This window comes from Cololabis saira, chromosome 2 (assembly GCF_033807715.1).
Source record: "Cololabis saira isolate AMF1-May2022 chromosome 2, fColSai1.1, whole genome shotgun sequence".
In the NCBI taxonomy this organism is placed as follows: Eukaryota; Metazoa; Chordata; class Actinopteri; order Beloniformes; family Belonidae; genus Cololabis; species Cololabis saira.
Window position 1 is genome coordinate 56,347,982 of NC_084588.1, and position 27,767 is coordinate 56,375,748.

Genomic DNA, 27,767 nt, shown 5'->3' on the forward strand with positions numbered 1-27,767 from the left:
GTCCAGCGGGTGGAATTCCTTCCTTCCTTCAACTGGTTAGAGTTGAAGTTGAAGTAACATTTATTTATTGTTCAGGGATTGTTCTTCAAAAGTTCAGGGATAAAAGCCAATAAATAGGTTTTGAAAGTTACATTTGCTGTCAAGTGGTCATTTGTGTACATTTGTACGCCATACATTTACGCCGCCGCCGCCGCCACCCCCCCGGGAAGCATGCCCCCACTGCTGAAAAAATTCCTAGAGGAAACACTGTTACCCCAGTGATAAGGTGCTTGAAGATTTTGAAAATTACCCTTAAAGTGTTTGAATTTGACCTTGAAAAATGTGTAGGAACCCTGAACCGGTCTGGACCAGTTCAGACCTGTCTGGACGGGTCTGGACCGGTCCAGACCGGTTCAGGACCGGTCTGGACCGGTCTTTGACCCTCCTCCTCATGAATCCTCCTCCATCTTGGATCCTTCATCTCTCCAGTCGTCTGTTCTTCTTCTTCTCTCCTTCCCCTCACTGTGTTTCCTTGTCTCCTCCGTCTCCACTTCCTTCGTTAAAGCTTCCCAACTTTCTGGTCGCCTAGTGACACTCCGCTGCATAACCTGGAGCCGCTGGAGCCGCTGGGCTTCGACGTGGGCCGGCTCCGGGGCCTGAGCGCCGCGCTGCTGCTGGACCTCACGTACCTGACCAGCCTGCACGACGAGGCCAAGCTCGGGGCCCGCCGGCACGAGAGGAGGCCCCGCAACGCGGCCTCCACAGGCCACGAGCCCGGGCCCGAGGACCGGGACGCCCGGGACCACCGGGACCACCGCGACCCCGCCGGGGCCTCGGACCTGCGGGTGTCCCACAGCCTGGACGAGGTGAAGGCGCTGGCCGCGCCCAGCTCCCGGTCCGAGAGCCAGATCTGCTCGGTGGCCGGCGGGGGGAACGAAGGCCTGGAGGGCGGCAGGAAGAAGGGCCACGACCACGGCAGGGGCCACGAGGCCCCGCCCCTCAGGGAGGCCCCGCCCCCCAGGGGCCACGAGTCCATCACCCCCCAGGCCGAGGTCCAGGCCGTGCAGCTGTCCTACCTCTACCTGGGGGCCATGAAGGCCCTCAGCGCCCTGCTGAGCTGCAGCAAGTACGCCGAGCTGCTGCTCATCCCCAAGGTAGGCCCGACCTCCGACTCCTGACCTTAACCTCTGACCCCTGACCCCTGACCCTAATGTCCGACCCCTAACCCCTGACCCCTAGCCCTCACCCCTAACCCCTAACCTCCGACCCCTAACCCTAACCCTGTCCCCCTGCACAGCACATCCAAGTGATCGCCGTCGTGGCGCTCGAAACCCAGAGACTGTTTGGCGGGGGTTGATAAGAGGGGGGGCCGAGGAAGGCGTTGAGATGAGGGGGGTGTGGTTATCAATAAGTGTGTGTAGCGGTAAGTCAGTGAACTTCTCTCAGAGCTGCTCCTCAGCCAATGTCCTTGATGTTATCAGACGGCTAGGTCAGTTCTGAAACAGGTCCACAGATGTTCCTGAGAGGGGAGGGTTAGTGGGGGCAGAGTCACCTTGTTTACATTCCACCAGGGAGATTGTGACCAGAGCGATCGGCCAAAACCGCCCTGTTAAAGACAGATTATAGAATCAACAATTATATTGAAAACAGGCAGATTCAGTAATTTTCCGTCTGCCTTCAGTCTCTGGTTCATCAATGGCGACTCCAATCAGATGAATTTGTGATCAATTCCCTCCAAGCCGAGCTTCCAGCTTCTCCAAGGTCTTATCCATCTTACCAATGAGCTCAAAGACGCCGCCAGCCTGCGATTCTGTTCAAGAATCACATCCAGCTTACGGCTTTGCTCCCCCAGCGTTAAAGTCTGAGTGTTGATCTCCTTGCTTGATCCTTCAGCCACGTCCGGCAGCTCTGAAAGAGCCAGAACAGCTGTCGACGACTTACGCGTTTGTCGGTAGACCAGGAATCCCCCTCCTCCGATCAAGAGAAATCCTGCTATCATAAATACAATTATGAAGCATCTTCAACGTCCTCGACAGACAGAATCCCCAAACACAACGGTTTCCAATGTTTCCAGGAATCCATTGTGTATCCAGCAAAAAACATCCCATCGGGGCAGGAGGGCTCCCTTACCCCCTGACTTCTGGTTGCAAAAATGTGGTCAATTGTGCTGAGCGACCAGTTAATCAATTCCATGATTGTAGAGTTTGGGAGGAGTGAAAAAGAGAGACGCTGAAGACGAGACAGAACAAAAGCAGCAGCAGGGCAGATAGATAAGGGAGAGGAGCAGAGAAGCGTTCGCCTTCGTCGAGAGCCGGAAGAAGACGATTGAGATGTTGAAGCCATCGTTACACCACTAACCTGCCGACTCCCCTAACCTGCCGACTCCCCTAACCTGCCGACTCCACTAACCTGCCGACTCCCCTAACCTGCCGACTCCCCTAACCTGCCGACTCCCCTAACCTGCCGACTCCACTGACCTGCCGACTCCCCTAACCTGCCGACTCCACTAACCTGCCGACTCCCCTAACCTGCCGACTCCCCTAACCTGCCGACTCCACTAACCTGCCGACTCCCCTAACCTGCCGACTCCCCTAACCTGCCGACTCCACTAACCTGCCGACTCCCCTGACCTGCCGACTCCACTGACCTGCCGACTCCCCTGTCCTGCCGACTCCACTAACCTGCCGACTCCCCTAACCTGCCGACTCCCCTAACCTGCCGACTCCCCTAACCTGCCGACTCCCCTAACCTGCCGACTCCACTAACCTGCCGACTCCCCTAACCTGCCGACTCCCCTAACCTGCCGACTCCCCTAACCTGCCGACTCCCCTAACCTGCCGACTCCACTAACCTGCGACTCCACTAACCTGCCGACTCCCCTAACCTGCCGACTCCACTAACCTGCGACTCCACTAACCTGCCGACTCCCCTAACCTGCCGACTCCACTAACCTGCCGACTCCCCTAACGACTCCCCTAACCCTCCAGGTTTCGGCGGAGGCCGGCGGCGCCAGCGGCCACAACGCCGACCTGAACGCCGGCGGCGGCAGCGCCGCGTCGCCCGTGTGCCAGGAGGAGGCGGAGATGCGCGCGGCGCTGCAGTTCCTGATGCGTCACATGGTGAAGCGGGCCGTGATGAGGTCCCCCATCAAACGGGCCCTGGGCCTGGCCGACCTGGAGCGGGCCCAGGCCATGATCTACAAGCTGGTGGTGACCGGATTACAGGACGAGCCGGCCGGCGGGAAACACAGACCCGGTAACCGGCCGTTCGTTACATTACGACTACTGGTATTTTTCTGTTTATGACCAAAAAAGGAATGTTTTGTTGGACATCATGTTTTTGCCTTTAAATATGTTTCAAGGTATGGAAATATTAAGTAAATAATAAGTTTTCAGTTATAATTCCATAAATTATCTATATGTCATTACTTTATATACTGTTGAAATTGTATTTCAACATTACTTTTAAATTTTAGTCGAAATCTCGACTTTATTCTCTACATTTCTGCTTTTTTGTCGAAATTTCGACTTTATTCACAAAATTTCGACTTTATTCTTGAAATTGTATTTCAACATTATCGGAATTGGATCAAATCAAATCTTTCAATTTCAATTTGAATTTCAATGTTTTGTTTTCAAGGCCTGAAAGTGCTTGAATTTTACTGACCCAGCAGCACACAGCAGGCAGGTGGAAGCAGCAATGGGATGACCCGAGGGATGGGGGGGGGACCGGGACTGCAGGCCAGAACGCAGCTCCCGAGGCTCCGGCCTGCAAACATGCACAAAAGAAAAAAAAGGGGGGCCGGCACAAGAAACTACAGGAACGATGGACAAAAACGATAGCTATGAGATATTTATAATAATAGTTGTGATGCTTGAACATCAGCGTGGGGGGGCAGCAGAGTCTAACCTAACCCTGTCCCCCCAGGTCTGAGGGCCGAGGCCCCGGACCCCGACCCCGAGGCCCCGGAGGGAGAACCTCTGGCCCAGACGCCCGTCACCACCAGCCCGTCGGCGTCCAGCACCACGTCCTTCATGAGCTCCTCCCTGGAGGACACGACCACGGCCACCACGCCCGTCACCGACACCGACACCGTCCCGGCCTCCGAGTCCCCGGGGGTGATGCCGCTGAGCCTGCTGAGGTGAGAGGAACGCCGCTGACGCCGCTAACGCCGCTAACGCCGCTAACACCAGCAGAACCCGGGCCTTCATCCCTCCTCCCTCCTCTGCAGGCAGATGTTCTCCAGCTACCCGACCACCACGCTGGCTCCGACCCGCCGGGCCCAGACGCCCCCGGTGGCGTCTCTGCCCACGTCTCCGTTGGACGAGGTCGGCCGGCGCCAGAGCCTGACGTCGCCCGACTCTCAGCCCAGCCGGACGCAGAACCGGACCGGAACCTGTGAGTACGAGGGAAACGCCCCGGAGCGGCCCGGACCATCTATCTGTATCATATATATACCGTATTTTCCGCACTATAAGGCGAATTTTTTTTTTGATCATATATAAGACACACCGGATTATAAGGCGCATGGTCAGCTTTTGAAAAAATTGATGGCTTTTAGGTGCGCCTTATAGTGCGGAAAATACGTTATATATGTGTTTATTTCACTGCATAAGCACTTCTGCTCAGATACTGCAGTTCCTTACCTTACCTTTAACATGTGCAATGACACTACAGTTGAATCTAATCTAATCTAATCTAAACTAACCGCCTCTTCACCCGTGTTTCTGCAGCTCTGTCCGACCCCAGCTCCAGACTGTCCACGTCTCCTCCTCCTCCAGCCATCGCCGTCCCGCTGCTGGAGATGGGATTCTCCCTGCGCCAGATCAGCAAAGCTGTGGAGGCCACGGGTCAGTCTGGGACGGGGGGGATCGGGGGGGCGGAAGTCCCGGTGGGACGGGGGTCCAGGAGGGACGGGGGTTTTAGTTTAGTTTTTTTAGAGTTTTAGTTCGCTGTGGTTTCAGATTCAGAGAAACTTTATTCATCCCCGAGGGTTAATTCAGGACAACTAAGCAGCAATACAAGACAGTAAATCTGCTCAGCTGCCGGCCGGTCGACCACAACGAGCAGCGACCCGAAACCGGAACAAAGCAGAGAAAGGTTAGAAATTACTATATACACAGTGAGAAAGTGCAATAAAAAACCTCAGCACAGAAAGCACATGACAAATTTACATCAACTTCACAATACTTATAGCCAGGAAGGCGTTGAAAATAGGGAGGTGGTTATCAGAAAATGTTTGTGTGGCGGTGAGTCCATGAACACGCTCAGAGCTGCTCTCAGCCAATGTCCTTGATGTTATCAGACGGCTCGGTCAGTTCTGAAACAGGTCCACAGATGTTCCTGAGAGGGGAGGGCTAGTGGGGGCAGAGTCACCTTGTTTACATTCCACCAGGGAGATTGTGACCAGAGCGATCGGCCAAACCGCTCTGTCAAGGCCAGATTATAGAATCAACATTTTTTATTGAAAAAACAGGCAGCCTCAGTAATTTTCCATCTGCCTTCAAACTCTGATTCCTCAATGGCGACTCCAATCAGACGAATTTGTGATAATTCCCGCCAAGCCGAGCTTCTCCAAGGTCTTTTCCATCTTGCCAATGAGCTCAAAGACCGCCGCCAGCCTGCAAAAGCCTGCATCCAGCTTGCGGCCTTGCTCCAACAGCGTTAAAGTCAGAGTGTTAGTCGCAGCGCTGATCCCTTCAGTCACGTCCGGCAGCTGAGAGAGGGCCAATGCAGCTGTCACCGACTTGTGCGTTTGACGATAGACGAGGAATCCCCCCGCTCCAATTAGGAGAAATCCTGCTATCATAAATCCAATTATGAAGCATCTTCAACGTCCTTGACAGACAGAATCTTGATACATAAAGGCCTCCAATGTTTCCAGGAATCCATTGTGTATCCAGCAAAAAATTTCCCATCGGGGCAGGAGGGCTCCCTTACCCCCTGACTTCTGATTGTGCTGAGAGACCAGTTAATCAATTCCATGATTGTGTGTAGAGTTTTAGTCCGCTGTGGTGTAGAGAGTTTTAGTCTGTGGTGTAGAGAGTTTTAGTCTGTGGTGTAGAGAGTTTTAGTCTGTGGTGTAGAGAGTTTTAGTCTGTGGTGTAGAGAGTTTTAGTCTGTGGTGTAGAGAGTTTTAGTCTGTGGTGTAGAGAGTTTTAGTCTGTGGTGTAGAGAGTTTTAGTCTGTGGTGTAGAGAGTTTTAGTCTGTGGTGTATTTAGTTTTAGTCTGTGGTGTAGAGAGTTTTATTCTGTGGTGTAGAGAGTTTTAGTCCGCTGTGGTCCCCATAGGGTGTTCTCGTGGTTCAAGTCCGTGGCCAAATGAGTTTATATCAATTAGTGAGGAACTTTGTCATATGGCATTCCCGTGGTTCAAGTCTTTGTTGAACCAGTTGCAGGGGGAGGAAGCTGCAGCTTCACGTCACAATGGTGTCACAACGACTCAACACAGAAGTGGCCAGAAATGTTCCGCGAACGTTTCCTGACCCTGAACGTGTCGTTTGAACGTTTCCTGACCCTGACTGTCTCGCAGGAGCGCGGGGCGAGGCCGACGCCCAGAACATCACGGTTCTGGCCATGTGGATGATCGAGCACCCGGAGGACGACCACGACGAGCCCAGGGGGGGCGTCGCCCGCGGCCACGACCACGACGAGCCCAGGGGGGGCATCACCCGCGGCAACGACCACGACGAGCCCAGGGGGGGCGTCACCCGCGGCAACGGCTCCGACTCCTGCCCCGGGGCAACGTCCTCCTCCGGGGGCAAATCTGGGGACCGGAGCTCGTACCTGAGCTCACCTGGAGACACCGACGCTGCAGACATGGAGGAGGGATTCAGTGAGAGGTAGGACCTGGGGGGGGACCTGGACTGGGACCTGGGATCTGGAACCAGCACAGGGACCTGGCACAGGTCATCCAAGTGAGGGCCGCGGCCATTGCAGCTGGCGCTCCAACCCGGAGACTGTGTCAGGAGGGGCTGCTGATAAGAGGGGGGGCCAGGAAGGCGTGTGATATGGGGGGAGGGGGGTGTGTCAGTGTGTATGTGAGAGTCTGTGACGCGATAAGTCCGAGAACCTTCGCCCAGAGTGCAGACAAAAGTCCTTGATGTTATCGGGCAGCGGTACAGTTCTGGGAGGGAGATCCTCAGGTGTTTGTGAGAGAGGGGGAGGGTTGAGTTGGATGCAGAGCGTCATGTTTACATTCCTCCAGGGAGATTGTGACGAAGAGGCCTGCCAAGCCGCTCCGTCAAGGCCAAATCAAATCAACAATTTGCAGGCAGCTCAGTAATTTTCCGTCTGCCTTTCAGTCTTCTGGTTCCTCAATAAACTCTGATCAGACGAATTTGTGATCAGTCCCCGCCAAGCCGGGTACCCAGCTTCTCCAAGGTGTTCTCCATCTTGTTATAGAGCTCTAAGACCCCTGCTAGCCTACGATTCTGTTCAAGAATCACATCCAGCTTGCGGCCCTGCTCTCCCAACGTTACAGTCTGAGTGCGGAGCCCCGCGCTCAATCCTTCAGCAGCTTCGGGCAGCTCAGAAAGGGCCAGAACGGCTCCCGCAGACTTACGCGATTGTCGATAGGCCAGGAAGATCCCCACTCCAATTAGAAGAAATCCTGCTATCATAAATCCAATTATGAAGGCCTCTTCATCAGGTTTCTGGTTCCACTGAGAGGTTTCTGGTTCCATTAAGAGGTTTCTGGTTCCATTGAGAGGTTTCTGTTTCTCCGCAGCGCTGACGGGCTGGACCAGGACGGGGCGTCGGCCTCCAGCGGCTCCGCACTCCGAGGTCGGCCGTCGGCCGGCAGGAAGCACCGCTTCGACCTGGCGGCCCGGACGCTGCTGGCCCGCGCCGGTGAGAACCCTGAACTTCCTGTCCCGGCTGACCTGAACTTCCTGTCCCAGCTGACCTGAACTTCCTGTCCCAGCTGACTGAACTTCCTGTCCCCCTAGCCGGGCTGTACCGCTCGGTCCAGGCCCAGCACAGCCAGTCCCGGCGCGAGGCGTCGGCCCTGCAGCAGCAGGACCCCGCGGCGCTGTACGACTTCCACCTGGACGAGGAGCTGGAGATGGACCTGGACGACGAGGCCATGGAGGCCATGTTTGGACCGGACCTGGCCACCGACACCGACATTCTGGGAATGTGGATCCCGGAGGTACTGGACTGGCCAACATGGGTGTGTGTGCCGCTCCGCTACGGGCTAGCTAGGTGCCCTCGCCTGCCCCTCGCCTGCCCTTCACCTGCCCATAACCTGCTCTTAACCTGCCCCTCACCTGCCCTTAACCTGCCCTTAACCTGCCCTTAACCTGCCCCTCACCTGCCCTTAACCTGCCCCTCACCTGCCCTTAACCTGCCCTTAACCTGCCTTTAACCTGCCCTTAACCTGCCCCTCACCTGCTCTTAACCTGCCCTTAACCTGCTCTTAACCTGCCCTTAACCTGCCCTTAACCTGCCCTTAACCTGCTCTTAACCTGCCCTTAACCTGCCCTTAACCTGCCCCTCACCTGCCCTTAACCTGCCCCTCACCTGCCCTTAACCTTCTCTTAACCTGCCCTTAACCTGCCCCTCGCCTGCCCTTAACCTGCTCTTAACCTGCCCTTTACCTGCCCTTTACCTGCCCCTCACCTGCCCCTCACCTGCCCTTAACATGCCCTTAACCTGCCCTTAACATGCCATTAACCTGCCCTTAACCTGCCCCTCACCTGCCCTTAACCTGCCCTTAACCTGCCCCTCACCTGCCCTTAACCTGCCCTTAACCTGCCCCTCACCTGCCCTTAACCTGCTCTTAACCTGCCCTTAACCTGCCCTTAACCTGCCCTTAACCTGCTCTTAACCTGCCCCTCACCTGCCCTTAACCTGCCCTTAACCTGCTCTTAACCTGCCCTTAACCTGCCCTTAACCTGCCCCTCACCTGCCCTTAACCTGCTCTTAACCTGCCCTTAACCTGCCCTTAACCTGCTCTTAACCTGCCCCTCACCTGCCCTTAACCTGCCCTTAACGTGCCCTTAACGTGCCCTTAACCTGCCCTTAACCTGCCCTTAACCTGCCCTTAACCTGCCCCTCACCTGCCCCTCACCTGCCCTTAACCTGCCCCTCACCTGCCCTTAACCTGCCCCTCACCTGCCCCTCACCTGGCTACTGCTAAGAGCTAACTCCCCCCCCCCCCACCTGTCAATCACAGCAGATCCACCTGCTCGCCGCCCTTAACCTGCCCTTAACCTGCCCTTAACCTGCTCTTAACCTGCCCTTAACCTGCCCTTAACCTGCTCTTAACCTGCCCTTAACCTGCCCTTAACCTGCCCTTAACCTGCTCTTAACCTGCCCTTAACCTGCTCTTAACCTGCCCTTAACCTGCCCCTCGTCTGCCCTTAACCTGCCCTTAACCTGCCCTTAACCTGCCCTTAACCTGCCCTTAACCTGCCCCTCACCTGCCCCTCACCTGCCCCTCACCTGCCCTTAACCTGCCCTTAACCTGCCCCTCACCTGCCCTTAACCTGCCCTTAACCTGCCCCTCACCTGCCCTTAACCTGCCCTTAACTTGCCCTTAACCTGCCCCTCACCTGCCCCTCACCTGCCCTTAACCTGCCCTTAACCTGCCCCTCACCTGCCCTTAACCTGCCCTTAACCTGCCCTTAACCTGCTCTTAAACTGCCCTTAACCTGCCCTTAACCTGCCCCTCACCTGCCCCTCACCTGGCTACTGCTAAAAGCTAGCTCCCCCCCCACCCCCACCTGTCAATCACAGCAGATCCACCTGCTCGCCGCTGAGCTAACGCACATAAATGTTGCTTCACTGATGTGGCCTTGCCTCATCCCCGATCAGCTGCATGCTAGTCGTAGCTCGTTGTGGCTCATCGTAGCTCATTGTGGCTCGTCGTAGCTCGTCATAACTCGTGGTAGCTCGTCGAGGCTCGTGGTAGCTCGTTGAGGCTCGTCGTAGCTCGTCGTTGCTCGTCGAGGCTCGTCCTAGTTAGTAGAGGCTCATCGTAGCTCGTGGTAGCTCAATGTCGCTCGTCGTAGCTCACCGAGGCTCGTCGTAGCTCGTCGTAGCTCGTCGAGCTCGTGGTAGCTCGTGGAGGCTCGTCGAGCTCGTCGTAGCTCGTGGTAGCTCGTCGAGGCTCGTCCTAGTTAGTAGGGGCTCGTCGTAGCTCGTCGAGCTCGTCGTAGCTCGTCGAGGCTCGTCCTAGTTAGTAGAGGCTCATCGTAGCTCGTGGTAGCTCAATGTCGCTCGTCGTAGCGCATCGTCGTAGCTCGTGGTAGCTCATCGAGGCTCGTCGTAGCTCGTCGAGCTCGTCGAGCTCGTCGAGCTCGTCGTAGCTCGTCGTAGCTCGTCGTTAGGGATGGGCGGTACAGACTAAAAAATGTATCACGATAATTTCTGGCATTTATCCTGATAACAATAAAAATGACGATAAAAAAATACCAATTCAACTCCACCTTTGTAATCTATCACCACATTCAGTCTTTGGAGCCAAATCACTGCTCTAAAAGATACTAAACTACACCAATTACATTGAATTGATCTTTCCTTCCTTCCTTCCTTCCTTCCTTCCTTCCTTCCTTCCTTCCTTCCTTCCTTCCTTCCTTCCTTCATGTACGTTGTGCGTGGATTTGACACAGAATCATAAATCAGTTTTACACAAAAACGTCATCAACAGGAATTTATCGTTTTTACCGTGAGATACAAATTCTTACCGTGGGGAATTTTTTGGACGGTTTATCATGAACGGTAAAATATCACCCATTCCTACTCGTCGTAGCTAACCCGGTGTGTGTGTGTGTGTGTGTGTGTGTGTGTGTGTGTGTGTGTGTGTGTGTGTGTGTGTGTGTGTGTGTGTGTGTGTGTGTGTGTGTGTGTGTGTGTGTGTGTGTGTGTGTTTCCAGCACGTGTGCGAGGCGGACGACCGCGACGAGGCCGTGGTGTGTGAGCTGTGCGAGGCTAACGTGGCTAACTTCAACCAGCACATGAAGAAGAGCCACCCGGGCTGCGGGCGCAGCGCCAACCGGCAGGGTTACCGTAGCAACGGCAGCTACGTGGACGGCTGGTTCGGGGGCGAGTGCGGCTCCGGGAACCCGTACTACCTGCTGTGTGGAGCCTGCAGGGACAAGTTCCTGGACCTGAAGACCCGGACCAGGACCCCGGTGGTGGAGAGGTGAGACCGGGACCTGGACCTGGACCAGGATTCCGACTTTTTTCTCAAAATTTCGACTTTTTTCTCAAAATTCCGACTTTTTTCTCAACTTTTTTTTGTCAAAATTCCGACTTTTTTCTCCAAATTTCGACTTTTTTCTCAAAATTCCGACTTTTTTCTCAAAATCCTGACTTTTTCTCAAAATTTCGACTTTCTTCTCAAAATTTCGACTTTTTTCTCAAAATTCCAACTTTTTTCTTGACTTTTTTCTCAAAATTCCAACTTTTTTCCTCAAAATTTCGACTTTTTTCTCAAAATTCCAACTTTTTTCTCAAAATTCCAACTTTTTTCTCGACTTTTTTCTCAAAATTCCGACTTTTTTCTCAAAATTTTGACTTTTTTCTCAAAATTCCGACTTTTTTCTCAAAATTCCGACTTTTTTCTCAAAATTCCGACTTTTTTCTCAAAATCAGATCCAGACCTGCAGGTCCTCTACAGACCACTAGGGTCCAGATCCAGACCTGCAGGTCCTCTACAGACCACCAGGTGTGTCCCTGCTCTCTGATTGGTCGGTTCTGTGTTCAGGTACAAAGGTCAGGCTCCAGATCTCCTGGGGAAGCAGGACAGCGTTTATGAAGGTAAGTCCAGCCCCCACCTGGACCCTGGTGCATTCTGGGTAGTGTGTGGTGCATTCTGGGTAGTGTTTTACTGGTGCATTGTGGGTAGTGTGTGGTGCATTGTGGCTAGTGATGCACCGAAATTAAAATTTGTGACCGAAACCGAAAATAATAATGAACACTTGGCCGAATACCGAACAATACCGAACATGGTTCTTCAGCAGTTTTTCATTTATTTTGCCAATTTTTTCACCTTTGCATAAATCAAATAAATTAGATTTATGCATGCTTTTAAAAGAAAAAAATCTTTTACAAAATTACAAGGTAGAAAATATTTATTGAACATAAAAAACTGAACATTTTTTAATTTCCCAGCATTTCTTAAATATTCCAGCAGACATTATACCAGCAAAGAACAATAACTTAACATAAATAAATTAGCAAAATACATTTTTTGGCCATCTTTGAGCTTACGTTAGGCTTAACTGACTGAACATTGTAACATAGGCCTTAAAACAATAAAAATGTTTTTTATCATTTCAAATGATAAATCAAACTTGTAGTTGAAAGACTTTGCAGATGTTTCCCCTCTAGATATTTGAGCAGAACATTCATTGCAAACAGCCATTCTTGTTTTATTCTAACACTCTAAAATACTTCCACACTGCTGACATGTTTGCACCACTTCACTCCACGCTCTTCCACGTTTGATTTCCTCATCTAAACCTGGAATAGATTGATTTATGTTGTTTTGGTTCCACCTGCTGGTGAATGTTGATAAAATTCTTATGGGGTTACTTTTTGGTTGGCCAACGATTTATTTTTGTGGTGCAGCCGTTACGGAGTGGCCAGTCTATTTCCTTATATTACAACGCCGTTATTAATTGTTCGGTTTTTTTCCCACTTATTCCACCGAACACCGAAAGTGTTTTTTTTGCCATTTTCGGCGCATCACTGATTGTGGGTAAAGGTGTGACCCCTGACCCTGCAGAGGACTGGGACATGCTGGGTAGTGTGTGACTGGTGCATTGTGGGTAGTGTGTGACTGGTGCATTGTGGGTAAACGTGTGGTGCATTGTGGGTAAACGTGTGACCCCTGCAGAGGACTGGGACATGCTGGACGTGGACGAGGACGAGCACCTGACCGGGGAGGAGGAGTTCGAGCTCCTCTCCGGCCCGCTGGGCCTCAGCGAGCGGCGGGCGGTTCCGGAGCCGGTCCAGTTCCCCGACAGCGACCCGTTAGGAGCCTCCGTCGCCATGGTGACGGCCACCAACAGCATGGAGGAGACGCTGCTGCAGATCGGTAACGGTTTTATGTAGTTTTACAACAGAACACACAGGAAGGAAACAAACTAAAACAAACGTCCTGGTAGCTAAGCAACATGCTCCCCGGGCTAGCTTAGCTCCCCGGGCTAGCTTAGCTCCCTGGGCTAGCTTAGCTCCCCGGGCTAGCTTAGCTCTCTGGGCTAGCTTAGCTCCCCGGGCAGCTTAGCTCTCTGGGCTTGTGTTTTAAGTGATCCAACATCGTTCAGGTCCGAAAAGCCAATTCTCTATAGCTCATCAGCTCATCAGTAACATGAGCAGGTCATTAGGAGTAAATGGAGTCAGCCAGGGATGTGCAGCTCCATTAACTGCAAGGCAGGGCAAGGCAGGACAAGACAATGCAGGACAAGACAAGACGATGCAGGACAAGACAAGACGATGCAGGACAAGGCAAGGCAATGCAGGGCAAGGCAAGACGATGCAGGTCATTGCAGGGCAAGACGATGCAGGGCAAGGCAATGCAGGGCAAGGCAATGCAGGGCAAGGCAATGCAGGGCAGGGCAATGCAGGGCAGGGCAATGCAGGGCAAGGCAATGCAGGGCAAGGCAATGCAGGGCAAGGCAATGGAGGGCAGGGCAATGCAGGGCAAGACAATGCAGGGCAGGGCAATGCAGGGCAAGACAATGCAGGGCAAGACAATGCAGGGCAGGGCAATGCAGGGCAAGGCAATGCAGGGCAGGGCAATGCAGGGCAAGGTAATGCAGGGCAAGGCAATGCAAGGCAATGCAGGGCAAGACAATGCAGGGCAGGGCAATGCAGGGCAGGGCAATGCAGGGCAAGACAATACAGGGCAGGGCAATGCAGGGCAAGACAATGCAGGGCAGGGCAAGGCAATGCAGGGCAAGGCAATGCAGGGCAGGGCAATGCAGGGCAAGGCAATGCAGGGCAAGGCAATGCAGGGCAAGGCAATGCAGGGCAAGACAATGCAGGGCAAGACAATGCAGGGCAAGGCAATGCAGGGCCAGGCAATGCAGGGCAGGGCAATGCAGGGCAAGGCAATGCAGGGCAAGGCAATGCAGGGCAAGGCAATGCAGGGCAAGACAATGCAGGGCAAGACAATGCAGGGCAATGCAGGGCAAGACAATGCAGGGCAGGGCAATGCAGGGCAAGGCAATGCAGGGCAGGGCAATGCAGGGCAAGGCAATGCAGGGCAAGGCAATGCAGGGCAGGCCAGCTTAGCTCTCTGGGCTTGTGTTTTAAGTGATCCAACATCGTTCAGGTCCGAAAAGCAAATTCTCTATAGCTCGTCAGCTTATCAGTAACATGAGCGGGTCATTAGGAGTAAATGGAGTCAGCCAGGGATGTGCAGCTCCATTTACTGCAAGGCAGGGCAAGGCAGGACAAGACAATGCAGGACAAGACAAGACGATGCAGGACAAGACAAGACGATGCAGGACAAGGCAAGGCAATGCAGGGCAAGGCAAGACGATGCAGGTCAATGCAGGGCAAGACAATGCAGGGCAAAGCAATGCAGGGCAATGCAGGGCAAGGCAATGCAGGGCAGGGCAATGCAGGGCAAGGCAATGCAGGGCAATGCAGGGCAAGGCAATGCAGGGCAATGCAGGGCAAGGCAATGGAGGGCAAGGCAATGCAGGGCAAGGCAATGCAGGGCAGGGCAATGCAGGGCAAGACAATGCAGGGCAAGACAATGCAGGGCAAGGCAATGCAGGGCAGGGCAATGCAGGGCAGGGCAATGCAGGGCAAGGCAATGCAGGGCAAGGCAATGCAGGGCAAGGCAATGGAGGGCAATGCAGGGCAAGGCAATGCAGGGCAAGGCAATGCAGGGCAGGGCAATGCAGGGCAAGACGATGCAGGGCAAGACAATGCAGGGCAAGGCAATGCAGGGCAGGGCAAGGCAATGCAGGGCAGGGCAATGCAGGGCAAGGCAATGCAGGGCAATGCAATGCAGGGCAAGGCAATGCAAGGCAATGCAGGGCAAGACAATGCAGGGCAAGACAATACAGGGCAGGGCAATGCAGGGCAAGACAATGCAGGGCAAGGCAATGCAGGGCAGGGCAATGCAGGGCAAGACAATACAGGGCAGGGCAATGCAGGGCAAGACAATGCAGGGCAAGACAATGCAGGGCAGGGCAATGCAGGGCAAGGCAATGCAGGGCAATGTAGGGCAAGGCAATGCAGGGCAAGGCAATGCAGGGCAAGGCAATGCAGGGCAAGACAATGCAGGGCAAGACAATGCAGGGCAATGCAGGGCAAGACAATGCAGGGCAGGGCAATGCAGGGCAAGGCAATGCAGGGCAGGGCAATGCAGGGCAAGGCAATGCAGGGCAAGGTAATGCAGGGCAGGGCTATGCAAGGCAATGCAGGGCAAGGCAATGCAGGGCAAGACAATGCAGGGCAAGGCAATGCAGGGCAAGGCAATGCAGGGCAGGGCAATGCAGGGCAAGGCAATGCAGGGCAGGGCAATGCAGGGCAATTCAGGGCAAGGCAGGGCAATGCAGGGCAATGCAGGGCAAGGCAATGCAGGGCAGGGCAATGCAAGGCAATCCAGGGCAATGCAGGGCAGGGCAGGGCAAGGCAATGCAGGGCAAGGCAATGCAGGGCAAGGCAATGCAAGGCAATGCAAGGCAATGCAGGGCAATGCAAGGCAATGCAAGGCAATGTAAGGCAATGCAGGGCAAGGCAATGCAGGGCAGGGCAATGCAGGGCAAGACAATGCAGGGCAAGACAATGCAGGGCAGGGCAAGGCAATGCAGGGCAATGCAATGCAGGGCAAGACAATGCAGGGCAAGACAATGCAGGGCAATGCAGGGCAATGCAATGCAGGGCAAAGCAATACAGGGCAAGGTAATGCAGGGCAAGACAATGCAGGGCAGGGCAATGAAGGGCAAGGCAAGACGATCTAGTGCAAGCCAATGCAGGGCAAGACAAGCTAAGCTAGCAGGAAGCTAAGCTAGCAGAGAGCAGAAAGCTAAGTTAGCAGAGAGCCAGCATTATTCTCTCCCACGTCTCTACATTGCAGTCTGTCTGAGTTAAACCAGAAAGTGCCATGAACATGTTTGGACGTGTCCAGTGGGGTTCATATCAGCTCTGATCTTACAGTTTTACTTCAGGTCAGTTCAGACGATGTAAAATCTTAAACTGACAGCATGTCTAAGATGGATGGGAGATGATAAAATTCCCTGTATTATCTTGTGCCAAGTGTTGTCTGTGATTTGCTCATTTTAATCTGTCTCCCATTTATAAATTGCTCCATCCTCCGTGTCGTGGCAGCAGACTGATGTTTGTTCCTCCAGGTTGCCAGACGTCGGTGGATAAGAGCTCGTCCGGCCGGGTGACGCTGGGCGAGCAGGCGGCGGCGCTGCACAACCCGACCGACCGCGTCACGGCGCTGCGGCGGGTGACGGCTGCCGCGCAGGTGCTGCTAGCCCGGACCATGGTGATGAGGGCGCTGTCGCTGCTGTCCGTCAGGTAACCGTGGTGATGAAGTTGGAAAAAAGACTTCTTGAACACCAAGTTCAATTTTTATACAGAAAATAATAACAGAACATCTGAAACAAATGATTATAACAATCTATTGGAGAGAAAAAGCTTGTTATTTTGCCTCATTAAACCATCATGTGGAAGTTTCATCATAACTTCTCCTCAGCTGCCGGTTCACCTGCCGATCTTCCACCCTCTTTTCTCCTGATTGGAGAAACTACGTTTCTACATTTTCTGTTATATCTTCTCTTATTTTCTTCTCTTTTCTTTCTTACTCCTATTTTTATTTTTATTCTTGATGACAGGGGTTGGTTTTGTCCTGGGGAGTTCAGTTCAGCATTTACAGATATCTGGCTCCCTCTAGTGGTGTGATGGTGTAACGTCTAGACCTGAATGGAAGACGACCAACACTTTTTCAGTCTGATTTCAATGCAGAAAAAGCTTCACTTACTTCCTCTTGCTTCGGTACGAGCCCATTAAGAACCAGGTTTATCTTATTTTCTGTTCGGTGAGTTAGCTGAAGGATTCTGTCGTCACATTGAACTTTTAATTACCGCCTGAAATCTTATTGTTGGAGATGTTGAACGTAGTTCAGAGTGATTAATGTGACGGGAACCAGATCTTAAAGTGTTATTGTTGGAGATGTTGAACGTAGTTCCATGAGAGTGATATACGTGATGGGAACCAGAACCTGATCCTCTCTCTCCTCCCCAGTGGCTCCAGCTGCAGCCTGGCCGCGGGCCTGGACTCCCTGGGCTTGACCGACATCAGGACTCTGGTCCGGCTCATGTGCCTGGCGGCGGCGGGCCGGGCCGGCCTCTCCACCACGGCACCGGGTTCGGGCCCCGACCGGCCCCGCGGGGCCACCAAGGCCAGCAAGCCCATCTCCTGCCTGGCCTACCTGAGCACGGCCGTGGGCTGCCTGGCGTCCAACAGCAGCACGGCCGGGAGGCTGCTGGTGCAGCTCTGCACGCAGGTACGAATCTGCTGCTGGTGCAGCTGCACGCAGGTACGCATCTGCTGCTGGTGCAGCTCTGCACGCAGGTACGAATCTGCTGCTGGTGCAGCTCTGCACGCAGGTACGAATCTGCTGCTGGTGCAGCTCTGCACGCAGGTACCAATCCCTGCACGCAGGTACGAATCCCTGCACGCAGGTACGAATCCCTGCATGCAGGTACGAATCTGCTGCTGGTGCAGCTCTGCATGCAGGTACGAATCCCTGCACGCAGGTACGAATCCCTGCACGCACCTGATTATAAGACGACCCTGATTATAAGACGATCTGATTATAAGACGACCTGATTATAAGACGACCTGATTATAAGACGACCTGATTATAGACGACCCTGATTAGACGGCCTGGTCCGAGGCCCCTGAACCTTGTACAGTAACCTGGATTCCAGGTTTCACGTCCGTGGGATATTTAGTTTTAGCTGGCAAGACATTCTGACGTCCACAAGTTGGATCTTATGGTGTATTTATCATCTTTCCTACACATCGTCTCATGTTCCCCCCCAGAACCTGATCTCTGGTGTATTTATCATCTTTCCTTCACATCATCATATTCTGTTCCCCCCAGAACCTGATCTCTGCCGCCACCGGCATGAACCTGACCACGGTGGACGACCCCATCCAGAGGAAGTTCCTGCCCAGCTTCCTGCGCGGCGTCGCCGAGGAGAACAAGCTCATCACGTCGCCCAACTTCGTGGTGACGCAGGCGCTGGTGGCGCTGCTGGCCGACAAGGGAGCCCGGCTGAGACCGGCGCACGACAAGGCCGACCCGGAGAAACGAGGTTGGTAGCTGGAGCAGCGGGTCCGGGTCCACGAGACCCGGGCCTCGTGGACCCGGGTCTCGTGGACCCGGGTCCACGAGACCCGGGTCCACGTCATCAGGATCACATTCGTCATCAGGATCACATTCATGACGACATTGAGACGATGCTGCGTGTTTTTATTAGTGACTACGTTTCCACCATCAATAACCCTTTTCTAACCGGAATATGATCAATAACCCGGTTACACGGCCATGGAAACACCAATAACCCCTTTGAATAACCGAAATTTGCTCATTTTCCGGTTTTTAAAACCCCCAATTTGACCCCTGGTTTACTCCTTTTCTAACTGAATATTTGGTCATGTTTAGTCTAACGGGATTTCCCGTCAGAAGGAACAGGAATCTGTTCTTTATCAAGGAATCCTGGTCTTTTTTTTATTTATTTTTTTTATATTTTTATCCCGGTTTTTTCCCCATTTTATCACCCAGTGCTCCTACCTAACAGTCCTGGGCATTGCCATCCTCTACCAACCCCGGAAGGGCCCTGCACTGAGCTCAGGTCTCCTCCTTAACCTGAGGAGTGAGCAGGCCGCATCTTTTCACCAGACAGGGTGGGGTTTCTCCGGCCGAACGTCCTGCTCTTTTGAGTCCAGGAAGTTCTTCTAAACACGGAGAAACCACGACCACTTCATAAATGTAATGAAGGATATGAACATTTCTGCATTTGTAGACGGTAGAAGTTATTGTTGTCATTGTGGATTTGGATCCAGGAAGAAGAAGACGTTCTCCGTGCGTCGCTGGTTTGATCCAGATAAATTATTAATCACCATGGATACAGTGATAACCCTGTTAGCTCAGCATGGAAACACATTATAGTCTGGACCAAAAAAGTCCCAACAACATGTCTGGACCAAACAAGTCTGGACCAAACAAGCCCCCACCAGGACCTGCAGGTCCTGGTGGAGAAAAGTTGAAATTTAGAGAAAAAAGTGGAAATTTTGTGAAAAAAGTGGAAATGTTGAAAACGCACGCCCGCACGCACGCACGAAAAAAGGCACGAACACACGCAAAACGAACGCACGCACGAAAAAAGGCACGAAAAAACCCACGAAAAAACACAAAAACGCACGAAAAAACGCACAAATGCACGCAAAACCGCACGGAAAATGCAAAAACACACAAAAAAACGCACGAAAAAACGCACGAAAAAACGCACGAAAAAACACAAAAACGTACGAAAAAACGCACGAACGCACGCAAAAACGCACCAAAAAACTAAAAAACCCACGAAAAAACAGAGGAGGTTCTGGTTCCTAGAGGAGGTTCTGGTTCCCCCTAGAGGACGCACGCAAAAACGCATGAACGCACGAAAAAACGCACGAAAAAATGCACGAAAAATGGAAACACATTATGGAAACATTATGGAAACACATTATTCCCAGTGTTTCAGTCACTGGAATATTATCAATAACCCGGATTTTGACTGCATGGAAACGTAGTCACTGTTGTTTGGCATCGTTTCCTCGTCGTATGTTTCCTGCTAGGTCGTCATGTGTCTTGTTCCTCCATCTTGTTCCATCTCTCACCGGGTCTCCTTGTGTTCCTAGCAGGTTTAACCGCCCTCCTCTCCCCCCATCCTCCCCTTCACCACCCCTCCGTAGGCCCCCTGGAGCTGGCCAACGCCCTGGCGGCCTGCTGCCTGTCGGCGCGCCTGTCCTCGCAGCACCGCCAGTGGGCGGCGCAGCAGCTGCTGCGGACGCTGGCGGCCCACGACCGCGACAACCAGAGCCGGCCGCCGCAGACCTTCGCCGACATGGCGGGGGACCTGCGGAAGTGCTCCTTCATGAAGCTGGAGGCGCACCAGAGCCGGGTGAGTCTCTGCCGTCACCGTGGCAACCAGAGCCGGGTGGGTCTGGGTGCTGGCGTCACCGTGGAAACCAGAGCCGCTAACACGTATGTTTTGGGAGAAATCTCAATTAGGTTCTTGGAGTGGTCGGCTGTACCAAAATGAATCACACACACACACCTGACTTTTGCTATAAGATATGAATACATTTATTAGCAAAAAGCAAGCATTTACATAGAAGACATCCACAAAACTACCAGTTTGCTAGAATAATTCGCCAAGTTATCCCCCGCAAATGGCAGAGCAATATTCCTCACACACAACTACAAAGGTTTAAGGCCTATCTTACCTCGACACAGGACTGGAGAGCCGGAACAGTCCTGATACAGAGTAATCCAAGGAAAAACCGTGCCGGGCGCACTGACCCACGGCAGACTCTGAATCCGGACTTCCGGCTACCGCGTCTTTATACCTTTCCCTCAGCACCTTGCGGAGGGGGGGGGGGGGGGAAGGCCTATTCGCCCCCCCGTCCGCAAGCTCTCAAAATAAGTTTCGGCTCACACGGGACCAAAATCCCGTGCGAACCAGACTCTTTCGCACAGAAAAACAGATATTTGTTATGATAAACAGCAGGTGTATGGCTGACTAAAGACTAAAGCTGTGTTTTGGGAATCCAGGGCATTTTCAGGACACAACATTTATTTTTTCTCCCTTCAACATATCTGACGGTTGTGTTTCCTGAATGTGTGTTTCCTGAACGTTGTTTCCTGCCGACGGTTGTGTTTCCTGAACGTTGTTTCCTGAACGTGTGTTTCCTGAACGCGTTTCCTGAACGTTGTTTCCTGCCGACAGGTGACCACGTGCAGCTGGTGCAGCAACCAGGGCCTGCTCGCCACCAGCGGCAGCGACGGAACCGTCCGGATCTGGAACGTCACCCAGAGCCAGTACAGCCTGCAGCAGACCTGCGTCTTCAACAAGGAGTAAGAACCCGGCCCATTCTAGCCCCCCCCACACTTATCCCAACAAGGGATGACCAGAGGGGGGGGGGGGGGGGGGGGCGCAGGCAGGTGGAAGCAGCAACGGGATGACCGGGGATGGGGGGGGACCCGGGATCGCAGGCAAGAACGCAGCTCCCGAGGCTCCAGCCTGCAAACATGCACAAAAGAGAAAAAAGGGGGGCCGGCACAAGAAACTACAGGAACGATGGACAAAAATGATAGCTATGAGATATTTATAATAAATAAAAATGGAAATGGAGAAGAGGAGAGGAGAAGAAGGGTGAGAGGCACCGCCCAGCGGATCATGTCCCCCCTGCAGCATAGGCCTATAGCAGCATATCTACCACCAAGCTATATTTGAGACTAACTATTATAGTCTTGTTCTATAGCTGCAACTATGACTACTGACTCTAACACACTAGAGTTTACACTACCTAGAGATTTACCAACACCAGCTAGAGGTTTACTAAACACTAACTATAGGCTTTACTAAACAGAAAGGTTTTAAGTTTAGTTTTAAAGGTGGAGGTGGTGTCAGCCTCCTTAACCCAGATTGGAAGTTGGTTCCATAGTAATGGTGCCTGATAGCAGAACGCCCGCCCTCCAAATCTTAATCTTAAACAATATTAAGGGGATTTAAGTAGTAGTAGTTATGAAATTTTTCTTTAAAGTTATGGATGGAATAGTATATTTTTTCCAGATTTAGGCAGGACATAATATCCATCACCACTGGGCGTTGCCGGGCGGAGCAGCATCTTTATCCTCAGCCTCCCCTGGTACCAAAGAGAGCCAAGAAAACCTTATTGATGATAATATTACCGTATCGGCCCAAATATAAGACGACCTGATAATGAATGAATGAATGAATGAATGAATGAATGAATGAATGAATGAATGAATGAATGAATGAATGAATGAATGAATGAATGAATGAATGAATGAATGAATGAATGAATGAATGAATGAATGAATGAATGAATGAATGAATGAATGAATGAATGAATGAATGAATGAATGAATGAATGAATGAATGAATGAATGAATGAATGGCTTTATTGTCGCCGGTCTGGCGTCCTAGCACAGTGAGATGAACCAGTACAACCATCAGGACACAGACAAAACAAATAACATAAGACATGAGGGACTGGTGAGAACAGATCAGAGAAAGGATGACAGGATGAGGAGGGAAAAAAGCATCCTCACACTGTGTGTAAATACACAGTGTGAAAGTGCAAAAAACACCTCAGCACAGAAAGCAACATGACAGATTTAACATCACAAGGCTTGCACATGTTTGTGGGGGGGGGGGGGTTCTAGGGGCGGGGGGATCCCGCACAGTACCCCGAGTGAGCACCGCGGCTCTCAAACCTGTTGACTGTGTTGGGGGGGGCTGATAAGAGGGGGGCGGGGAAGGTGTTGAGTTGAGGGAAGTGTGTGGTTATCAGTAAGTGTGTGTAGCGGTAAGTCCGTGAACTTCTCTCAGAGCTGCTCTCAGCCAAATGTCCTTGATGTTATCAGACGGCTCGGTCAGTTTTGAAACAGGTCCACAGATGTTCCTGGGAGGGGAGGGTTAGTGGGGGCAGAGTCACCTAGTTTACATTCCACCAGGGAGATTGTGACCAGATGATCGGCCAAACCGCCCTGTCAAGGTCAGATTATAGAATCAACAATTATATTGCAAACAGACAGACTCAGTAATTTTCCGTCTGCCTTCAGTCTCTGGTTCATCAATGGCGACTCCAATCAGACGAATTTGTGATCAATTCCCGCCAAGCCGAGCTTCCAACTTCTCCAAGGTCTTCTCCATCTTGTCAATGAGCTCAAAGACGCCGCCAGCCTGCGATTCTGTTCAAGAATCACATCCAGCTTACGGCTTTGCTCCCCCAACGTTAAAGTCTGAGTGTTGATCACCTTGCTTGATCCTTCAGCCACGTCCGGCAGCTCTGAAAGAGACAGAACAGCTGTCGACGACTTACGCGTTTGTTGGTAGACCAGGAATCCCCTCCTCCGATCAGGAGAAATCCTGCTATCATAAATCCATTTATGAAGCGTCTTCAACGTCCTCGACAGACAGAATCACCAAACACAACGGTTTCCAATGTTTTGTCTCTGGTTCCTGTGGTTTTCCTGGTTCTCCTGGTTCCTCCTCACCTCTGGTTCTCCTTCCTCAGCGACGGGTCCTCGGAGGAGGGTTCCGGTCTGGGTTCTCCCAGCGACCCCTCCATGTCTCCTCTGGCCTGGAGCGTAACGGGGAGGTTCCTGGCCTCGGCCGTGGAGAAGATGGTCAACATCTGGCAGGTCAACGGTGAGCTGTGGACCCTGAATCCTACCTACCTTCACCCCACCCTCACCTCACCCTAACCTCCACTCGTCTCCCCTGCAGGCGGCCGGGGTCTGCTGGACGTCCAGCCCCACTGGGTGTCGGCGCTGGCCTGGCCCGAGCAGGAGGCGCCGTGGAGCGGGGAGACCCGGGAGCCCCGGGACCTGCTGCTGGTGGGCCGCATGGACGGGTCTCTGGGCCTCATCCAGGTCCTGGACGCCTCCAGCATGAGCCGCAGCGAGCTGGAGCACTGCTACCGGAAAGACGGTGAGAACCAAAGTTACAAATGTAACTACGATTTCCTCCCTGCTGACCCCAGAGTTGGTTCAAGCACCGAGTATTCCCCTTAGCGCAGTTCGGGTATGTAAACCAACACTCTCCCTGCAGTGGCCGTCAAACACATCGCCTGGTTCAGCGAGGACCGGCCCTTCGCCGTGGGCTACGCCGACGGGAAGCTGCTGATCGGCTCCAAAGAGCCTCTGGAGAAAGGAGCCGTCGTCGTCATCGACGCCCACAAGGTGAGCCGGCGGCACGGGGTCGGGGGTTCCGGTCGTCATGGAAACGGGTCCAGATCGTCTCCCTTGTGTCTCCAGGAGTCGGTGAGCAGCATGACGTGGAGCCCGACCGGCCAGCTGCTGCTGACGTGTGGCAAGGAGGAGACGGTGAAGCTGTGGGCCTGTCCGGGACCGGGTCTGGGTCCCGGTCCGGGTCCGGGGCCCGGGTCCGGCTGGCGCTGCCTGCAGAGCCTCCGACACCCGTCCGTGGTCAACGGCGCCGCCTGGTGCGGCCTGGCGGGAAGTGGCCCGGCGGCGCTCAGCATGTTCGCCGTGTACGTAGACGTAGACAGAGGTTTCTGGACCGGTTTCTGGTTCCTGGTTCTGGACCTGAGTTTCTGGTTTCTGGTTCTGGTTTCAGGTGCTGCCAGAGCGGCCTGGTCTCCATCTGGACCGTCCCTCAGGACGTCTCCGGCTTCCCAGAATCCTCCTCTTCTGACTCGGACCGGTGGTGGGACCAGGAGGCCAAGTCCAGACCAGCGGTACGTTCTCAAACCTGTTGACTGTGTTGGGGGGGTTGATAAGAGGGGGGGGTTGAGTTGAGGGAGGTGGTTATCAGTGTGTGTGTGAGCGGTAAGTCTGTGAACTTCTCTCAGAGCTGCTCTCAGCCAATGTCCTTGATGTTATCAGTCGGCTCGGTCAGTTCTGAAACAGGTCCACAGATGTTCCTGAGAGGGGAGGGTTAGTGGGGGCAGAGTCACCTTGTTTACATTCCACCAGGGAGATTGTGACCAGAGCGATCGGCCAAACCGCCCTATCAAGGCCAGATTATAGAATCAACAATTATATTTCAAACAGGCAGCCTCAGTAATTTTCCGTCTGCCTTCAGAGTCTCTGGTTCATCAATGGCGACTCCAATCAGACGAATTTGTGATCAATTCCCGCCAAGCCGAGCTTCCAACTTCTCCAGGGTGTTATCCATCTTGCCAATGAGCTCAAAGACGCCGCCAGCCTGCGATTCTGTTCAAGAATCACATCCAGCTTACGGCTTTGCTCCCCCAGCGTTAAAGTCTGAGTGTTGATCACCTTGCTTGATCCTTCAGCCACGTCCGGCAGCTCTGAAAGAGCCAGAACAGCTGTCGACCACTTACGCGTTTGTCGGTAGACCAGGAATCTCCCTCCAATCAAGAGGAGGAGAAATCCTGCTATCATAAATCCAATTATGAAGCGTCTTCAACGTCCTCGATAGACAGAATCTTGAGACACAAAGGTTTCCGGTATTTGTAGAAATCCATTGTGGTGTCCATCTGGTCCTGGTCTGGTCTGGTTCTGGTCCTGGTCCTGGTTCTCATGGTTCTGGTTCTGGTTGTGGTCCTGGTCCTCATGGTCCAGGTCTGGTTGTGGTTCTGGTTCTCATGGTTCTGGTTGTGGTTCCAGGCCCGGCGGTCCGGAGGAGCGTCCTGCGTGTTCCAGCTGAGAGGACACATCACTCCGGTCCGGACTCTTTCCTTCAGTCCTGACGGTCTGGCCCTGGCGTCGGGGGGGGTGGGGGGCCTGATGAACATCTGGTCTTTACAGGTAACACACACCTGTACACACACACACACCTACACACACACCTAGGCCCAATCCCAATAACGCGGAACCATAAATCAGCCTTTATTCTGGCGAGGTTTGAAAAAGACCAACGGGCAAACGAGTGATTATGTACAGTCACTGAGTGAATATTATGAAAGTAAAATATATATATCTCGCTAGAAATGTAATCAAAACGCATTATTATGCAGAAACTAACTCAAAATATTGATTTTATCCCCCCCCCCTGTGGTCCAACACTAACCTCCCCCCCCCCCGGTCCTACAGGACGGCTCGGTGCTGCAGAGCGTGGTCGCCGGCTCGGGGGCCGTTCAGAACAGCGTGTGGATTCCTGACGTGGGCGTGGCCGTCTGCTCCAACAGGTCAAAGGTCAGGACCGGGTCGGTGGTGGGGAGGGTTCCTACTCGACCTTGACGGGCTCCTGCGTGACCTTGGTGTTCCTCCGTTCCAGGACGTGCTGGTGGTGAACGTCTCCAGGGACTTCCTAGCGCAGCACCACGTGTTAGCGACCTGCCGCTCGGCGCTGAAGAGGCAGGGTGTCGTCGGACTCAACCTGGCGCCGTGTATGAGAGCCTTCCTGGAGAGACTCCCCGCCATGCTGCAGGAGCAGTACAACTACGAGAAGGTGGGGGGGTGGAGGAGCAGTACAACTACGAGAAGGTGGGGGGGTGGGGGGTTGCAGGAGCTGTATAAGTTATAATAATAATAAGTTATTATTATTATTATTATTATTATTAGTAGTAGTAGTAGTAGTAGTATTATTTTTTTATTATTATTAGTGCCACGGCTGCGCCAAGAGGCACTCCTCCTCCAAAGCTCTGCAATGGAGGAGGAGTGCCTCTGGCGAATTATTCATTTTCCGGACAAAACTTTGGCGCGTAACTAGTCCCGCAGCTTTGAGAAAACGCGAAAAGTAAAAACGTAGAAACGTGCGCCTTAAGCGGGAATCGTTGGCTATGACTTTTATTAGCGAACGTGCAAAAACGTGCGCGCTTACCCCCATCCTGAATGCATTGGGAGAAATTTGGGGCCTCACCACTCGCACACCGTTTCTCGAAAAATTCTGAACCGATTTAGAAAGTTGTAGGCCCTGAATTTAACTACAGTCCTGTGGATTTTCAGAGCGATTGCACAAATAGTTTTTGCACGAAGTGGCTTTGAATGGCGCCATTCAAAGCGGATGGGAAAATGTTGAGAAAAAAGACAAAATTCACCTTTTTTCTGAGTCACCTAAATTTCTCATACTTGCACGTAGAACTGTAATTCAAACTTCAAAACGGAGGAAAACTTCTCTTCTCTCTCCAAACCACAGTTTTTTCCTAAAATGTACACTTTTCAAGATATGAGCGCTCAAGGAAGGACTGGAAATCACTTTTTTGACAAATTTAGAGTGAAGATCAAATTTTTTAGAGTGAGAGAAACATTCAAAAAATGACCTTATTTTTTATTTGTAACTCTAGCTCACGGCCAAACCGTAAAAGGTAGACAGATAATTTTTGGTCAGAATGTAGACATAGGTGTTGTGATTCATAAAATGTGACTTCGACAGGCGGGGTATGCACAAAATTCAAATGGGGGGGCTATTATTAATTATAATAATAATAATTATTATTATTATTATTATAATTATTATGATGATGATGATTATGATTATTATATTATTATTATTATTATTATTTAAAAAAATATTATAATTATTATTATTATAATTATTATAATTATTATTATTAATATTATTATTAATATAATTATTATTATTATTATTATTATGAGTTTGATGGACTGATGTTTGTATTGTATTTATATGGACCTATCTGAGTCTGAAATAAAGATTGAATTGAATTTCCCCCCCAGCCTCACGTGGTCTGCGGGGACCAGCTGGTCCACAGTCCCTACATGCAGTGCCTGGCCTCCCTGGCGGTGGGGCTGCACCTGGACCAGCTGCTGTGCCGGCCCCCCCTGCCCCCCCACCTGAGGCCCTGCGGCCCCGGCTCAGGCCCCGCCCCCTTGACCCCCGGGCCCGCCTCCGGCCACGCCCCCGGGACCCCCGCCGAGTGGGCGTGGCTCGACTGCTTCTCCACCACGGTGAAGGCGGCCGAGGCGCTGGCCCGCGGCACCGCATTCCCAGAATCCTTCAGTGTCCCGGACCTGGAGCCGGTGCCCAAGGAAGAGCTGGCGCTGCTGATGGTGAGGGGGGGGCAGGAGGAGGGGGGGAGGGGGAGGGGGGTCAGGTCTCTGGTTCAGGTCTAAC

The 27,767-nt window shown here is 52.6% G+C and overlaps 1 protein-coding gene across 15 annotated transcripts in view; it reads left to right on the forward strand.

Annotated features, from left to right (window-relative positions):
• The window catches only part of LOC133418676 (probable E3 ubiquitin-protein ligase HERC1), a 108,172-nt gene that overhangs the window by 58,953 nt on the left and 21,452 nt on the right, over positions 1-27,767 (forward strand). For 9 of the 15 annotated variants that reach the window (XM_061707496.1, XM_061707526.1, XM_061707554.1 and 6 more), the window contains 25 exons: positions 545-1,133; positions 2,967-3,234; positions 3,907-4,120; positions 4,211-4,377; positions 4,713-4,829; positions 6,512-6,821; positions 7,709-7,830; positions 7,929-8,152; positions 10,860-11,128; positions 11,693-11,745; positions 12,827-13,027; positions 16,302-16,476; positions 17,203-17,464; positions 18,068-18,281; positions 19,870-20,132; positions 20,961-21,088; positions 23,278-23,411; positions 23,490-23,693; positions 23,814-23,944; positions 24,020-24,255; positions 24,342-24,462; positions 25,358-25,498; positions 25,784-25,885; positions 25,968-26,141; positions 27,371-27,703. In XM_061707496.1, the coding sequence (XP_061563480.1) occupies positions 545-1,133; positions 2,967-3,234; positions 3,907-4,120; positions 4,211-4,377; positions 4,713-4,829; positions 6,512-6,821; positions 7,709-7,830; positions 7,929-8,152; positions 10,860-11,128; positions 11,693-11,745; positions 12,827-13,027; positions 16,302-16,476; positions 17,203-17,464; positions 18,068-18,281; positions 19,870-20,132; positions 20,961-21,088; positions 23,278-23,411; positions 23,490-23,693; positions 23,814-23,944; positions 24,020-24,255; positions 24,342-24,462; positions 25,358-25,498; positions 25,784-25,885; positions 25,968-26,141; positions 27,371-27,703 (5,152 nt within the window). The remainder of the gene's footprint in view (positions 1-544; positions 1,134-2,966; positions 3,235-3,906; positions 4,121-4,210; positions 4,378-4,712; positions 4,830-6,511; positions 6,822-7,708; positions 7,831-7,928; positions 8,153-10,859; positions 11,129-11,692; positions 11,746-12,826; positions 13,028-16,301; positions 16,477-17,202; positions 17,465-18,067; positions 18,282-19,869; positions 20,133-20,960; positions 21,089-23,277; positions 23,412-23,489; positions 23,694-23,813; positions 23,945-24,019; positions 24,256-24,341; positions 24,463-25,357; positions 25,499-25,783; positions 25,886-25,967; positions 26,142-27,370; positions 27,704-27,767) is intronic. The other 6 variants (XM_061707512.1, XM_061707579.1, XM_061707562.1 and 3 more) reach the window with 4 other exon arrangements.